The sequence below is a fragment of the Electrophorus electricus genome, chromosome 8 (genome assembly GCF_013358815.1).
Source record: "Electrophorus electricus isolate fEleEle1 chromosome 8, fEleEle1.pri, whole genome shotgun sequence".
In the NCBI taxonomy this organism is placed as follows: Eukaryota; Metazoa; Chordata; class Actinopteri; order Gymnotiformes; family Gymnotidae; genus Electrophorus; species Electrophorus electricus.
This window is the reverse complement of record NC_049542.1, coordinates 1,668,871-1,685,375: the sequence shown is the minus strand read 5'-3', so window position 1 is coordinate 1,685,375 and position 16,505 is coordinate 1,668,871. Positions and strand designations below refer to the sequence as shown.

The 16,505-nt window shown below is 42.0% G+C and overlaps 3 protein-coding genes across 3 annotated transcripts; all 3 read right to left on the bottom strand.

Moving 5' to 3' along the window:
* Nucleotides 1–742: 742 nt before the first annotated feature.
* LOC113590417 (trace amine-associated receptor 13c-like) lies at nt 743–2,051 on the bottom strand. Its single transcript, XM_027030547.2, has one exon. It carries the CDS (start codon nt 2,017–2,019, stop codon nt 1,048–1,050), a length of 972 nt encoding a protein of 323 aa, XP_026886348.2. The 5' UTR covers nt 2,020–2,051; the 3' UTR covers nt 743–1,047.
* Nucleotides 2,052–6,697: 4,646 nt separating this feature from the next.
* On the bottom strand, nt 6,698–7,678 carry LOC113590418 (trace amine-associated receptor 13c-like). Its single transcript, XM_027030548.2, has one exon. The coding sequence runs from the start codon at nt 7,676–7,678 to the stop codon at nt 6,698–6,700; it is 981 nt and encodes a 326-aa protein (XP_026886349.2).
* Nucleotides 7,679–12,549: 4,871 nt separating this feature from the next.
* On the bottom strand, nt 12,550–13,542 carry LOC113590425 (trace amine-associated receptor 13c-like). The gene has a single exon (XM_027030557.2). It carries the CDS (start codon nt 13,537–13,539, stop codon nt 12,550–12,552), a length of 990 nt encoding a protein of 329 aa, XP_026886358.2. The 5' UTR covers nt 13,540–13,542.
* Nucleotides 13,543–16,505: the final 2,963 nt, after the last annotated feature.

The window sequence follows — 16,505 nt, the reverse complement described above, 5'->3', positions numbered from 1 at the left end:
TGTTCCACCATAAGTGCTTAAACACTTATCTTTAGGTCCTCCTGTTGACATCTTACCTAAATGCATACTCTATACTATACTACTGAGGACCAGTACACAATATGCATGTACTGAGTACAGTAGGCAGTATACAGTATGTAGTAGGCTATTTCAAACACTGCAAAAACAGTCCAATTAATTAATGAAGATCATTGAAACCAGCATGTGTATGTTCATTTATGCTAAATGACAGAAAGTCTATACATTTGCAGAGGGACTCTCCATCACAAGTAGACCCACCTCATGTGAACTGACTTTTATTTAGTGTGACTACAAAAGGCATTTTAGTAACTATGACTTTTACTGTTTTGACAATTGGCTGCTACTAAATACACTGAAGAATAACACTTTTGTATTGATTGCACAAAAGACAAGTAAAGCAAAAGCAAAATATGAAAATAAAAGCATTAAATTAGACTGATGACATTAAAGAAGACAACTGTGTCTGATGCTACGTTGAGTAATATTTTCCAAAAGTCTGGAATGTATAAAGTTTCTTGATAACCCTTTAAAAAAGCATAGTTAATAATATCTATATATTATTAAACAATTAATTAATATTGCAGTCAAATCAAACAGCTTGACTTGAAAATGTATTATCAAACAATTTACACATTTGTTGAGGATATTTTATTTTAAATATACCTAATATATTGTTTTACAAATTGAAAACCTTTATAAACCTTTATAAACTGGCCCAGAGTCTGAAACCAAGGCTAAAAATGGTAGTACATGTTTATCACATGAAGCATAAACAACAAATGTACCTGTATTTTATATCTTCAAATATAAAAGAAAACGTAAGCAATGCCAGCAAGAAAGTTTTCATCCCAACTCAGCCAGAGCATTTCAAAGGTGCACTGGCATGTCAGAAATAAGGTAGTGCACAGGTAGCACATGCTCATGTAAGTAATCTTAAACAAGAGATGCACCTTGACAAGCTCGCCTGATCCACATAGAATTAATTTTTGCTAAATATTGTGATGACTCTTAGTGCCACTTAATTAATCAGTGAACATTCACCAATGCAGAATCTGGTCTGAATATTTGAAGAGTAAACATTATTTTAAGACACTTTCTAAACCATGGGTAAAACAATGCATAAATTACTGGATTAATAGTGGAGTTAAGATATACAAGGGTCACCACATTACGAAATGATTTTCTTTGTACGGGATCAGTTATTAAAGTATTAACAAAATATGGAATTAAACATGCTAGAAACACAATTACTAAAATGCTGAGAACTTTTGCTGCTTTTCTCTCAGATTTCATTGAGTCTGCCATGCTCTTCGAGCCTTTACTCTGAACATTAATCTCTCTAATAGCAGTGGCGTGTTTCCTGGCAATAACAAAAACCAAAGCATAAAATAAGATTATAGCAGAACAGGGAACAACAAAAACAAATACAAGATCAACCAGAGACCAAATCTCATGTATTATGGTGAAGCACTGTTGAGGACATGTGATGGGACCTGTGTTTCCATTAGAGTAAAGCAGTGCAGAGTTATAAGAAAATAATAAAAACCACATAGCCAAAATCACAACACACATGTTGCTCACAGACACTTTTTCAACATAGAGAAAAGGATTAAAGATGGCAACATACCGATCAACAGCTATAAGAGCAACATTATATATTGATATGCTTGTGACAAAAAAGGATATGAAGATATAAAACAGACAAGCTGTAGGCCCAGAAATCCAGCAAGATTCAATCATCCGACTTAAGTGGAAAGGCATCACAAATAGTCCAACCAGAAAGTCCGACACAGCCAGAGAGAGGATGAGCATGTTAGTTGGTGTGTGGAGCTGCTTGAAGTGACACACAGAGATGATGATGAGCATGTTTCCACACACTGTTAGCAGAACAGTAATTGCTGCACACAAACACAGAAACACATAGAAAGGAGACACAGATCTCTCTGGACAGGAAAACTGCAGGCAGTGATCAGTTTGGTTAACCTCTGTCAGATTCATGAATCCAGCATTTAAAGTGCCCTCAAATAAATGAGTCAGATTCCTGATACACAGCAATTCCAACAGTCCAGCTTCACAGGAAGGAACTGTGGGACTGAGCATAAGGCTCTGACATTTATATGAAGTAGAACCTGCTCACACCCAGCTGATACACATGATGTAATTGTCTCAAAGACAAAGAACAATTCATAGAGCTGAAAATGACATTCTGGTTACAGCAGTGTCATTGTACTAGTGTAGAAAGCCTCTGTAATGTGTAACAGTCAGACGCCAATACCCTGCGATATGCCTTTGATCAAGTGAGAGCAATCACAGTCAGGCACTGCAGCCAGAGCTGTACTTTTATTTTAATAATGACATATTTTTAGAATTACACTGGACACTCAGAGTGAGGAAAAAGTGACCCAGTTATTAGTACTGAAAAGCCACAGTGAACAGGTTTCCCAGGCAGCTCATAGTGATCCATAGCTGCAATTGTTTTACAAATTGGTGATGATTAAATTAATTTGCAATAACATTTATCACCTGCAAACAGAATGGCTGGTGGAACATTTAAACAATAATAAAAAAAAAGAATTGGAAAATTTTGCATGAAGATGTGAGGTACTGGAATAGAAGAGGTACTGGAAAAGAGATTCCCCATCTCCACTGAACTCTCCACATTCGAATGACATAGTGAATGCCATGGGTCATGGGTAAGCCAGGGCTCAGCACTGCTTGATATAACCTCTTTAGGTAGGTGACTGATAGCACACACTCATTGGCCCACTGACACAACTTGAATCCAGTTGACAGCAAAAGGGCTCTTATCAACTAAATGTCTGGCCTCAGTGACAGTAGCTAAGCTCTGCAGACAGATGTCAACATAACAACATTTTTCAACTGAGAACCTCACCTTGTCCCCTTGTTGGCTGTTCTCTGCATTGTGGTGCTGAAGGGAAAAGTGACATAGCACAGCCTGCAGGTTGTGCCAAAGGGGACTTGCCACTCATATACTGCTACAGGCTCATCTTTGGCCACATCATGCCATAAAAAGTTGAGTAGTGCACGGTCCTGGGCGAGTAGGTGGACTTGGTGAAACCTACACTTGATGTCTCTTGAGATGGCTGCTGTATGTCGCATGTAGGCATTGTTTATGTTGTTTAACAAACTCTAGCACTTATTGTTTATAGCATTTATTATTGTTTAAGATAGACCTTATGTATTTCGCACTTCTAGGTATTAGCATTCATCCCTGTATTCTACAGTATTCTAGTTCATTGGTATGTTTGATTCTAACCTACTGTACTGTACTTGGATATATTCTATGAGTAAATGACAAAGCACTTTTGTAAGTCGCTCTGGATAAGAGCGTCTGCTAAATGCCATAAATGTAAATGTAAATGCATGACTCCCAGCAGAGACATTCCTAATGTGGGTTCTGGTAGTATGTATTTGTTCATGTTTTGACCCTGTTACTGATAAGAGCAGTTGAAAAGTCAGTTCTGACCATTGTGACTGACCATGTGGTTGGGGACATACCACACTTCCGACCTCCCCAGATAGCTTCTGAGACTCAAGCTTAGTCACTGAGCCTGCCTGTATCGGTTTCTCCATCTCTACCTTACAGGCCATGGCTTGCTTAGTATCTCTGGACAGCCTCTGTTCCATGTGCCTCAAGCTTGGCATGACAGCCTCATTGGTTGTTTGAAAGCAGGGCATGTCCTTCGGACTCATCAGCAGTGTGACACAGTGGAGGACACTATCTGCCTCCACACATGAGGTCTTCATCTGGAGAATGCTTACAGCCTCATGATCCTGCTTTTAGTGATTCACTATCTCCTTGCTTCTGAATGGAACAGTATTGACAAACCATCTGATGTACTACACTCACAGGTCCCTGTAGCATCCAGGTAAGTCTAGTCTGAATTGCATCAGGACCTAACTGGATCAGCTCCACAAGAGAAATAAGGTGCGGTTGGTCACTCCCAATGAGCAGCCAAGGTCTAAATGACATGAAAGGCAGTATTGCTAGGCTGACTAAGTGTTTGTAATTCTACTGAAGTTACTCCATGGGGTAGGTATGGTCTGTTCAGTCAATGCGAGCAGGGGTGAGGGCATAATGCGATACCTCTTCTTTGAGTTCACAGGAGAGGAGATGGCGACGGACGCTGATGGCTTAGTGGTCAAGGTACTTGACTAGTGATCAGGAGGTTGCTAGTTCAAGCTCCACTTAGTTGCCCCTGTCAGGTTCCTGAGCAATGCCCTTAATGCTCAAGTTCAACTTGGTCATAATTGTTAGTTTCTTTGGAGATATATGTGTGTGTGAGGAATGATATCAGGGATTGCATGTGACTGTGGAATGTACCATTGTAACCATCTGATATGGCAAACATGAGTTATATGTTTTCGGTCCAAAGTTTGTGTCACATAATCCATCTCATTGATTTTATTCACGATGACATATGGTCCTGAAAATCTTGTTTGCAATGAAGACCCTACTTGAGGCAACAAAACCAACACCTTGTCACATGGCTGAAATGAATGGATTGTTTAATTGTGCTGTGGCTATCTCCTGCTTAGCAAGTTAACAAGTGGACTCTAACCATTCCTTAAAACAACTCACATAATCTAGATGTCCCAAGTGCGGCTCATCACTTTGTAGGCATCTGTCTTTCAAATGTTTCAGAGGTCCTCTATCTGTATGTTGAGCAGGACTAAAACCAAGAGACTCCTGAACAGTCTCTTGAACCTCAAATAAAACTAAAGGAATCTCAATCTCATTCAATTTGTAGACATTATTTTTGAAATTTTGATTTTAGGGTCTGATGAAATTGTTCCAAAGCTCCTTGGGACTCATGGTAATATGCAGTCGATACCCTATGCTTGATGGACAACTGTTGCAAAACTTGGGCAAAGATTTTAGATAAAAAATTGGACCTAATATACTGTGGTAAACCAAAAATAAAACAGAAGTTTGTGAAGGCTTGTTTTTAACCTGGTTAGCTGACCCTCCTTTCTTAGTTTCTGTCGTTGCTGTTGGGCTATAAAGAACTCTTTTCTTTCAGTGATGGTTATTCACACCTACCAAAGACCAAGGTGTCAGGGGGAAGTGGAGGGGGGTGGCTATCAAATTACACAAGTGTTTTCCAGACACAAGCGGCCCTACACTAAAGACATTTTTTTATTTGCTTGTCAGAAAAGATTTTATTTAAAGCAAATGTGTAAATGACAAAATGCTTAATTCTAAATTCCCTTTTTACCCCTGAGGAAGACACATAAAATGTGTTATGAATTATCTCTATTGTTTATTTGCAGCGATAAGATTTGTGGTGCTGTCTGCTTCTTGGGGCTGTTTGAGGCCCACTGTGGATTGTGTGTGTATGTGTTTAATTACCTTCTTCCTTTTGTGTGTGTGTGTGTTTAATTACCTTCTTCCTTTTGTGTGTGTGTGTGTTTAATTACCTTCTTCCTCCATGTGTGTGTGTTTGTGTGTCTAATTAGCTACTTCGTTTTCCCTCATTTAGCTTAGTCCCATTCTGCCTGTTTGCTGTGTGTAAGTCCTTCCCAAGATTTCATACTGTTAAGTAAAAGAAAATAAAAGCCTTTCTTAGAACAGAAGAGGCTTTCCAGGTTTTGTCTTCACTGACATTGCAAAATTAATCATTTGCTGTGAGTAGCAAAATTCATAGTTCTTTTGTTTCTTTTAGCTTGATTGGCTGCCAGACAAATCTCACTGCATATGTGGTCATGATGTTCAATTATGGTAGTCAACTCAATTGCTAACAAATTTACTGTGAAATCTGACTTCACAGCAACGGTCAAACTAATTTGTACTGGACTCTTAATCTGAATTCAATCTTCATCCTTCAATCTACAGATAAACAATTGCAGCATTTTAACTCTTATAATTGCGTTAGTATATGTTATCTGCTTAATTTTCTGACATCATAATTATCATCACTGATAACAATACAAAATGTTGAAACCTTATAGTAACTATTCTAAATCAGTTTATATAAACAATTAGGCAATTTTAAACTCAGTCTATTACATTTTGTGTATAAAGGAGATATTTTAGTATGGAAAAAGTGCTACAGGTTTGTGCTGTGTAAAATCTTGTTTTAGTGGAAAAATAACCCTCATTCCAGTTGCTTCTAACAAACAATATCACTATCCAATTAAGACCTGATTTCTAAGTTGTTTCAAGTGTAATTAGGCCACTGTACATTTCACTTTCACAGCAGTGCTGCCATGTACTATAAAACCTAATCCTTGTCTATCATTATCAAACCTTACAAACAATACAAGACCAGACATCTCTGACTCTCCAGTTTTGAAACACTCACCTCTAAAAAAGTACCTTCCCCTCAGCTTTCTTACATATGTTAAAGCTTTCCCACATAATTCATTCACTAAGTAGAAACAAAACACTGCCCTCTTACCTTCCAGAGACATATATGCAAATGTATCCAAGATACCCTCAACATACAGAGCATAAAAAACCAACATAATGTTTCCATCAGAAAAGAAAATATATACACAAATTTACACAATACTATGGGCCAATATACAAACTATTAATATCACAGCCACATACACACCTGAACCAACCTCATACTAGGTAGAGGTAATAAAACTACAGATTTTCTATTATAACATCCACACTGTTCTAAGCTGCAAAAAGTACCATTTAAATTTATAGAACATTTATTAGTGCTGAATCGGTGTTGAATATTTGAAGAGATACAATTAATTTAACACACTTCTTAAACCATGGATAAAACAAGGCATAAATCACAGGATTTATAGTAGAGTTAAGATATAGAAGGATCAACAATTTAGTAAATGTTTCTTCTTCTACTTTGATCATCACACCTAATACACAATAAACGAAATATGGAAATAAACATGTCAAAAAAACAAACACTAAAATGCCAAGCACTTTTGCTGCTTTTCTCTCAGATTTCTTTGAGATTGACACCTTCTTTGAAGTCTGAGTCCTGTTAAGATCTCTAATGGCAGTGGCATGTTTCTTGGCAATAACAAAAACCAGGGTATACAGTGTGATTATAACGGCACATGGAAAAATAAAAGTCAACAGAAGATCAACCAGAGACAAAACCTCATTTAGCACAAGGAAACAGCCTCTTGAACATACTGCCCCACTTAAGGAATTTAAATGAAAGTACTGTAGTGTTAAATTATATGACAGTGATACAACCCAGTCACACAAAACCACAATGCACATTCTGCTTAAAGAAACCGCTTTGGTGTAGAGAAAAGGGTTAAAGAGAGCAAAATACCGATCAACAGCAATGAGAGCAACATTATATATAGATACACTTGTAAGAAAATAAGCAGTTAACAAATAACATGCACAGAAAGCTCTTCTAAACATCCAGCATGACTCAATCATCTGAAGTAATGAAGTGGGCATCACAAGAGCTCCGATCAGACAGTCTGATACAGCCAGAGAGAGGATGAGCATGTTAGCTGGTGTGTGGAGCTGCTTGAAGTGACACACAGAGATGATGATGAGCAGGTTCCCACACACTGTTAGCAATACAACAGCTGCTAAAGATACATACAGTAATACATATATTACAGTAGATACAGATCTCTCTGGACAAGTATATTGCAAACAGCTATCAGTTTGGTTTGCAGCAGTAAAATTCATGGATCCAGCATGTAAATAAATAAATTATGGAGCCAGCACATTTGATATTTATATGGTTTAGAAGCACCTCCCGCCCCGTGGTGTCATGCAATGCTCTTTCATTCTTTCTCTCTCTTTCTCTCTCTCTCTCTCTCTCTCTCTCTCTCTCTCTCTCTCTCTTACATATATATTTATATAAAATATTGAATTTTTTGGGTTGATATTATAACTGATAACACCTTGTCACTTTGTTGTGGCTGATACCAATATTAATAACTGATAATATTTCTGTTTAAGCATTTTAAACCAAGTTCAAACTACAGTATAATCTGTATATGTGATGTAGTCAGTGAAGTGCCTCCCTCCCCATACGATAGGGGTGTTTTCTACACCCGTGACATGTTAAATTCTAAAAATAATTTAAAACAAATCTAAATATATGTTTGTACCATCTTTGTTATTATTTATTATTAAATAATGGCAATTTACCCTGAATATTGTAAGAAGTGAGTGTCAGTTACGATGAGCAGAGTTCAATGCAGGTAAAAAGTTTTAATGATGTAGAGGGGCAATCCAAAGGCATAGTCAGATAACAAGCAGAGGTGATAACCAGTAAACAGGCAAATAGCAATCAAATCCTATAGTGAACAGGCAAAAGAATAAATCCAGGTAACAGGCAAAAAGAGATCAATAACCATGAAAGAAATAACAAATATCAACATTCAGAACTGTAAGGCAGGCAGACAATGATCACAATGATTGGCTGGATATAGAGAGCTCATATAGGTGAGCCATTGAGAGATAACGAGTAATAAGTGGATATAGTAGTCATGTGATCCTGACCGAACTATGGGCTTGTGGGTAATGTAGTGAGTATTGGGCTGAGTCCGAGTGGAAGGTGTGACACTGAAGAGAGGCCAATAGTGATAAACAGACAAGAGGAAAAGCTATGATTGGAGGAGTGGTATATTTGGAGATTAGAACTTGAAAAAATTACCATAGACCTGAGGTCATTAGCTGTTTTTGAGCTGTGTTTGTTGTATACCATGTTAGTGATTATAAAGATCATATTCTGTTTTTCTCTACCACTCTGGATGCTGAATCTCATTATATGTGATTGTAAGGCATCACCAAATACCCACAGTGGCTGGAGGTGGTGGAGATGGTCTTATTTATTTGCAGCAGATTGTAGGTACTTTGCAATGCATTTTCTTAATGTATGTTGAGGGAATGCTGAACTGAGCTATGCATGTATGCAGGTACAAGTTATAAACTGTAGTTTTAAATGGATGGTACATCTTCATTGCCTCACACTGTGCATTTCTGAAGCCACCTGTCACGTTCTCCCTTGGGAACAGGCGAGAGGCAGAACACATGCGCAGGGAGGCGGTTTATTAAATGAGGGAAACAATCACGGAGGGCAAAATCAACAGAGGCAAAGGGGAAAACACAGAGGTGAGGGAACACATGAGCGAGGCAAATGACGAGGCAAGGGTGACGACAATAATAGCAGGCTTAACACTGACATGACGGACAAAGCAGACTTACCAAGATAACCGATGAACTAGAAGACAAAACAGAGAGTACAAATAACCAGGAGAATTAGGCAGTAAACAGACTCAGGTGAACATAGGAACAGGGAGAACCAAATCATGGACCGGAACGTCCGAACTAGTAACGTGGCTAGAATGGGAGGTGGGTGTGGAGTCAGGAGAGGGGAGGGGAGGGGACATGCTGGTAGTGGGCACAGACATGGAAACATAGATAGAAGCAAAAGCAAAGACCGAGGGGAGTATATCTAGCAGGACCGACATGGGAACAGGAACAAAGCACACAATTGGCACGGATACAGGCACTGGGACAGGCAAGGAAACACTATAGCCACAAGGTAGCGTAACGGGTCTCACTAGGTTGACATAAACAGACATGGATCTACAGACAGGAACACAGACAAAACTGGTAACAGGAGCAGGCAAAACAGGAACAGAGGATACAGAGGCAGACAAGGAAGCAGTATTGGGGGCTGGTGCAGCAGCCTCAGGGGGCAGAGGAGTTGCAGAAGTTACACCAGGCCCAAACACAAAATCCATATGGGTCCGGGAGGCTGACGGAGGGGCCTCCATGGTCACTGGCTTGCTACAAGGCGTGGTTGAGGGAGTCCCAAATGTCTTTGGAGGCACACCTGTAGCAGCTACAGGGACCACAGGGGAGTCTCAAGGAGCGACCACGGGGGAAGGCCGTGTGCGAGGTGCTGGGATGGGCAGAGTGGCCTCCTCCACTCCAGGAGCAGGAGCTGACGGGGCAACGATCTCCGCGCCAGAAACAGGGGCCGGCAGAGCAGCGTCCTCTACTCTAGGCACGGAATTTGGCTGGGGGTCCAGCAGTGCAGCAGCCACGGTAGCTAGGTCCTGACCTACAGCTGTGGCAGACAACGGGCCAGGAAGGACCAGGGAACCAGCTACTTCAGTCCTCGACAGGCCCACGAGGTCTGGGATTGTGTCTTCGGTGTTCAGTGGTGCTGCAGGGAGGCCTGAAAGCATCGCCTTGGCTGTCAGCAGCATTGCAGGGAGGTCCGGAGGCGCAGCTAAGGCGATCAGCGGCGGCCGGTCTGGAGGCACGGCAGCGCCGGTCAGCCGCGGGTCTGGGAGGCCGAAGACGGAGCTGCACTGCTCAGCGGCACTACAGGGTCTGGAGGCATGGCTATGGCAGTCAGCAGCGCTGCAGGGAGATCCAGGGGTGCACCTACAGGCACAGACCTGACAAAGGGAATAAAAACAGATTAAGAGACCTCTTGGGTGGCGAGGATATGCCAGGAAGCCATCACTAGGCCGGGAACTGGAACAGGACTGGCTGCGTCTCTCGCAACAGGGATCGGGACTTGGTCGGGACGGGCGGCGTTTCTCGTGCCGGGGACCAGGACTTGGTCGGGATGGGCAGCATCTCTCACGCTGGGGGCTGAATCCTGCCGGGCAGTGAACTCCGTACTAGGAACAGGAGCTGGATCGGGCCAGGCAGCATCCTCCGTGCCGGGAACAGGAACTGGATCGAGCCGGGCGGCATCTCTTGCACTGGGAACAGGCTCATGATGGGAGGTGTCTCTCATGCCGGGAACAGGCTCATGATGGGCAGCGTCTCTCATGCCAGGGGCTGGAACCGGAACACACTTTGCAGTGTCTCTCGCGCTGGAAACTGGAACCGGATCAGGCTGGGCAGCGTCATCTCTTGTGCCGGGGACCGCACCTTGCCGGGCGGTGTCATCTCTCGCGTCGGAGACCGGATCTGGTGAGTCAGCGTCATCTCTCACGCCCCTGGCTGGATGAGTAGCTGAGAGAGGAGTAGCTACAGAAGGCAGGTTTGGGGTTTTTGCCGCAAACCATGCTGTTAACAGTTGGAAGAAACCCTCCACAGTCCTGGCTTCCTGAGCTCTGTGTTGGAATATTAATTCAGACCAATCTAGTGCTAGACCCTGAAGAAAGGTCTTCATGAAGAGCACCTTCACTAGTTCGGGGGGATTAGGGCAGGTCAGGTACTGGAGGTATATGTGACACTGCATAACGACTCTCCCCACTAACGTGTCCTCCCCATCATACTCACTTGGAGCCGCCATAAGTGAGGGCAAAACCAGGGGCTTCCCATCCTTAAGAGTGGAGAGCAGAGTCTTGAGATAATCCAACTCTGCTATGCAGCAGTGAGACACTGGGCAGAGAGACACGGGGAGGACACAGAGAAGAATCCCAGGATACCATGTGGCTCACTGCAGCATGTAAACTAGTTAAAAATTTATATTTTAAAATCTAAATGTATTTATATAGAGCTTTTTACAACAGATGTAGTCACAAAGAAGCTTTACAAATGTTCAAGTCCAAGGCCGCAGTGTCCAAGCCAAGCACGACAGCGGCAAGGAAAAAATGCCTAGATCATGAGGAATAAACCTTGAGAGAAACCAAGGCATCCTCCTCTGGCTGACAATGGTCACCACAATAATAGCAGTTTTAAGAGAAAAATAAATGAATAAATGAACAAATAAGCAATTAATGTCTTGTCCACCTTTCTAGAGGTCCTAGCCTTGTCCTGATGGTGTGCATGTGTCTGAGATCCATCTCACAAGAGAACATCCATTAAGGGCAATGGACAGTAGTTGGCTGGGGTGGAGGTATGGTGGGCTACAGCAGGGGAAATCAGGGGGTGGTAGGAGTATCCATGGCACCTGAGATGGGTTGAGGCTCAATTTATTTTTGTTTAAAAGTGGTTGATTTGTTTAACTGGTGTTTAATTAATGTGGTCTGTCTCCTGTAGTTTTATAGCATTCTTAGGGTGTTCATGTGTGTGCTCATTTTACTGATCCCCTCCACATTTCCTCTCTACTTAATTCCTTTTCTGTTTGTGATGTGACTGTGCTCATTCTGCTCCCACAAATAAAGTGTCCTGATATCTTCTGACTCTTTTTTTTTCTTTCTGCTGATGCTACAGTTTAAAAGTATATTTTCTTCTTTATATTATCATTGTTACTATTATTATTAATTATAATGTTCTTTTTGAAGTTATTATTAGTGCTCAGTTACATTTCTGCCCAGTTTTGCTAATACACAAAGAACTCAGCTCTAACTGGAACAATACAGAAATGCTTCTTTTAATTGAACTCAGATCTGCTTCTGCAACATGTGTTTATTGTTAAACTACTTCATGTAATACAGTTGACACTTTAAGTTGAGCACTGGCCAAATCTGTATGAATTATCTATAGGGACATATATGTGTGTTAATAACATTATATGATGGATATAGTATTTCTAGTGCAGTCAAAGTAGGTGAGTAGAACAGGTGTAAATATATTTAAAATGAGTCCTCCAAAACCTCAATTACTGTGACAATTTTACAAAACAATTTCATCCATCAAAGAATATTTATCAATGTAGAATCAGTGCAGAATATCTGAAGAGTTAAAATGAATTTAACAGATCTCCTAAACCATGGATAAAACAAAGCATAAATCACTGGATTAATGGAAGAATTAAGGTAAACCAGAAGAACAATTTTCTGAAATGATTCTACTTCAATTTCTACTACACTACCTAATACACTATAAACAACACATGGAAGCAAACAGGCCACAAACACAGACACTAAAATACCAAGAACCTTTGCTGCTTTTCTCTCAGATTTCATTGAGTCTGACATGTTCTTTGAGGTCTGAGTCCTGGTGTGACTATTAAGGTCTCTAATAGCAGTGGCATGTTTCTTGGCAATAAAAAACACTTGAACATACAAAATGATTATTATAGCAAGTGGAAAAACAAAACTCAACAGAAGATCAACCAGAGACCAGATCTCATTTGGCACATAAACACAGCTTCTGGAACACACTGCCATACTTATAGACTTTAAATTGGGGTACTGCAATGTTATATTATATAACAGCCACACACTCCAGTCACATAAAACCACAATGCACATTATGCTCACTGAAACTGTTTTGGTGTACAGGAAAGGGTGAGAGAGAGCAAAATACCGATCAACAGCAATGAGAGCAATATTATATGTAGATACACTTGTGAGAAAATAAGCGTTTAACAAATACAATGCACAGAAAATGTTTGTAAAAATCCAACATGATTCAATCAGTTGAAGTAATGCTGGTGGCATCACAAAAACTCCAATCAGAAAATCCGACACAGCCAGAGAGAGGATGAGCATGTTAGTGGGTGTGTGGAGCTGCTTGAAGTGACACACAGAGATGATGATGAGCAAATTCCCACACACAGTCACCAGAACAACACTTGTTAAAGACATACACAATAACACATAAACTGCAGTAGACCGAGATCTCTCTGGACAGGTATAATAGTAACAGTCATCAGTTTGGTTTACTGCAGTAAAATTCATCGAGATGTTAAATAAATAATTTGAATGACATTTGAGGCCACAAGAAGTCCAACTTTATAAGTAAATTGTAGGTTGAGGAGCCAACACCTCTGATATTTATATGGTTTAGAAGCACCTCCCGCCCCTAGCACAATGTGGTGTCATGCCATGCTCTTTCATTCTCTCTCTCTCTCTCTCTCTCTCTCTCTCTCTCTCTCTCTCTCTCTTACATATATATGTATATAAAATATTGAATTTTTTGGGTTGATATTATAACTGATAACACCTTGTCACTTTGTTGTGGCTGATACCAATATTAATAACTGATAATATTTCTGTTTAAGCATTTTAAACCAAGTTCAAACTACAGTATAATCTGTATATGTGATGTAGTCAGTGAAGTGCCTCCCTCCCCATACGATAGGGGTGTTTTCTACACCCGTGACATGTTAAATTCTAAAAATTATTTAAAACAAATCTAAATATATGTTTGTACCACCTTTGTTATTATTTATTATTAAATAATGGCAATTTACCCTGAATATTGTAAGAAGTGAGTGTCAGTTACGATGAGCAGAGTTCAATGCAGGTAAAAAGTTTTAATGATGTAGAGGGGCAATCCAAAGGCATAGTCAGATAACAAGCAGAGGTGATAACCAGTAAACAGGCAAATAGCAATCAAATCCTATAGTGAACAGGCAAAAGAATAAATCCAGGTAACAGGCAAAAAGAGATCAATAACCATGAAAGAAATAACAAATATCAACATTCAGAACTGTAAGGCAGGCAGACAATGATCACAATGATTGGCTGGATATAGAGAGCTCATATAGGTGAGCCATTGAGAGATAACGAGTAATAAGTGGATATAGTAGTCATGTGATCCTGACCGAACTATGGGCTTGTGGGTAATGTAGTGAGTATTGGGCTGAGTCCGAGTGGAAGGTGTGACACTGAAGAGAGGCCAATAGTGATAAACAGACAAGAGGAAAAGCTATGATTGGAGGAGTGGTATATTTGGAGATTAGAACTTGAAAAAATTACCATAGACCTGAGGTCATTAGCTGTTTTTGAGCTGTGTTTGTTGTATACCATGTTAGTGATTATAAAGATCATATTCTGTTTTTCTCTACCACTCTGGATGCTGAATCTCATTATATGTGATTGTAAGGCATCACCAAATACCCACAGTGGCTGGAGGTGGTGGAGATGGTCTTATTTATTTGCAGCAGATTGCAGGTACTTTGCAATGCATTTTCTTAATGTATGTTGAGGGAATGCTGAACTGAGCTATGCATGTATGCAGGTACAAGTTATAAACTGTAGTTTTAAATGGATGGTACATCTTCATTGCCTCACACTGTGCATTTCTGAAGCCACCTGTCACGTTCTCCCTTGGGAACAGGCGAGAGGCAGAACACATGCGCAGGGAGGCGGTTTATTAAATGAGGGAAACAATCACGGAGGGCAAAATCAACAAAGGCAAAGGGGAAAACACAGAGGTGAGGTAACACATGAGCGAGGCAAATGACGAGGCAAGGGTGACGACAATAATAGCAGGCTTAACACTGACATGACGGACAAAGCAGACTTACCAAGATAACCGACGAACTAGAAGACAAAACACAGAGTACAAATAACCAGGAGAATTAGGCAGTAAACAGACTCAGGTGAACATAGGAACAGGGAGAACCAAATCATGGACCGGAACGTCCGAACTAGTAACGTGGCTAGAATGGGAGGTGGGTGTGGAGTCAGGAGAGGGGAGGGGAGGGGACATGCTGGTAGTGGGCACAGACATGGAAACATAGATAGAAGCAAAAGCAAAGACCGAGGGGAGTATATCTAGCAGGACCGACATGGGAACAGGAACAAAGCACACAATTGGCACGGATACAGGCACTGGGACAGGCAAGGAAACACTATAGCCACAAGGTAGCGTAACGGGTCTCACTAGGTTGACATAAACAGACATGGATCTACAGACAGGAACACAGACAAAACTGGTAACAGGAGCAGGCAAAACAGGAACAGAGGATACAGAGGCAGACAAGGAAGCAGTATTGGGGGCTGGTGCAGCAGCCTCAGGGGGCAGAGGAGTTGCAGAAGTTACACCAGGCCCAAACACAAAATCCATATGGGTCCGGGAGGCTGACGGAGGGGCCTCCATGGTCACTGGCTTGCTACAAGGTGTGGTTGAGGGAGTCCCAAATGTCTTTGGAGGCACACCTGTAGCAGCTACAGGGGCCACAGGGGAGTCTCGAGGAGCGACCACGGGGGAAGGCCGTGCGCGAGGCACTGGGACGGGCAGAGTGGCCTCCTCCACTCTAGGAGCAGGAGCTGACGGGGCAACGATCTCCGCGCCAGAAACAGGGGCCGGCAGAGCAGCGTCCTCTACTCTAGGCACGGAGTTTGGCTGGGGGTCCAGCAGTGCAGCAGCCACGGTAGCTAGGTCCTGACCTACAGCTGTGGCAGACAATGGGCCAGGAAGGACCAGGGAACCAGCTACTTCAGTCCTCGACAGGCCCACGAGGTCTGGGATTGTGTCTTCGGTGTTCAGTGGTGCTGCAGGGAGGCCTGAAAGCATCGCCTTGGCTGTCAGCAGCATTGCAGGGAGGTCCGGAGGCGCAGCTAAGGCGATCAGCGGCGGCCGGTCTGGAGGCACGGCAGCGCCGGTCAGCCGCGGGTCTGGGAGGCCGAAGACGGGGCTGCACTGCTCAGCGGCACTACAGGGTCTGGAGGCGTGGCTATGGCAGTCAGCAGCGCTGCAGGGAGATCCAGGGGTGCACCTACAGGCACAGACCTGACAAAGGGAATAAAAACAGATTAAGAGACCTCTTGGGTGGCGAGGATATGCCAGGAAGCCATCACTAGGCCGGGAACTGGAACAGGACTGGCTGCGTCTCTCGCAACAGGGATCGGGACTTGGTCGGGACTGGCGGCGTTTCTCGTGCCGGGGACCAGGACTTGGTCGGGATGGGCAGCAT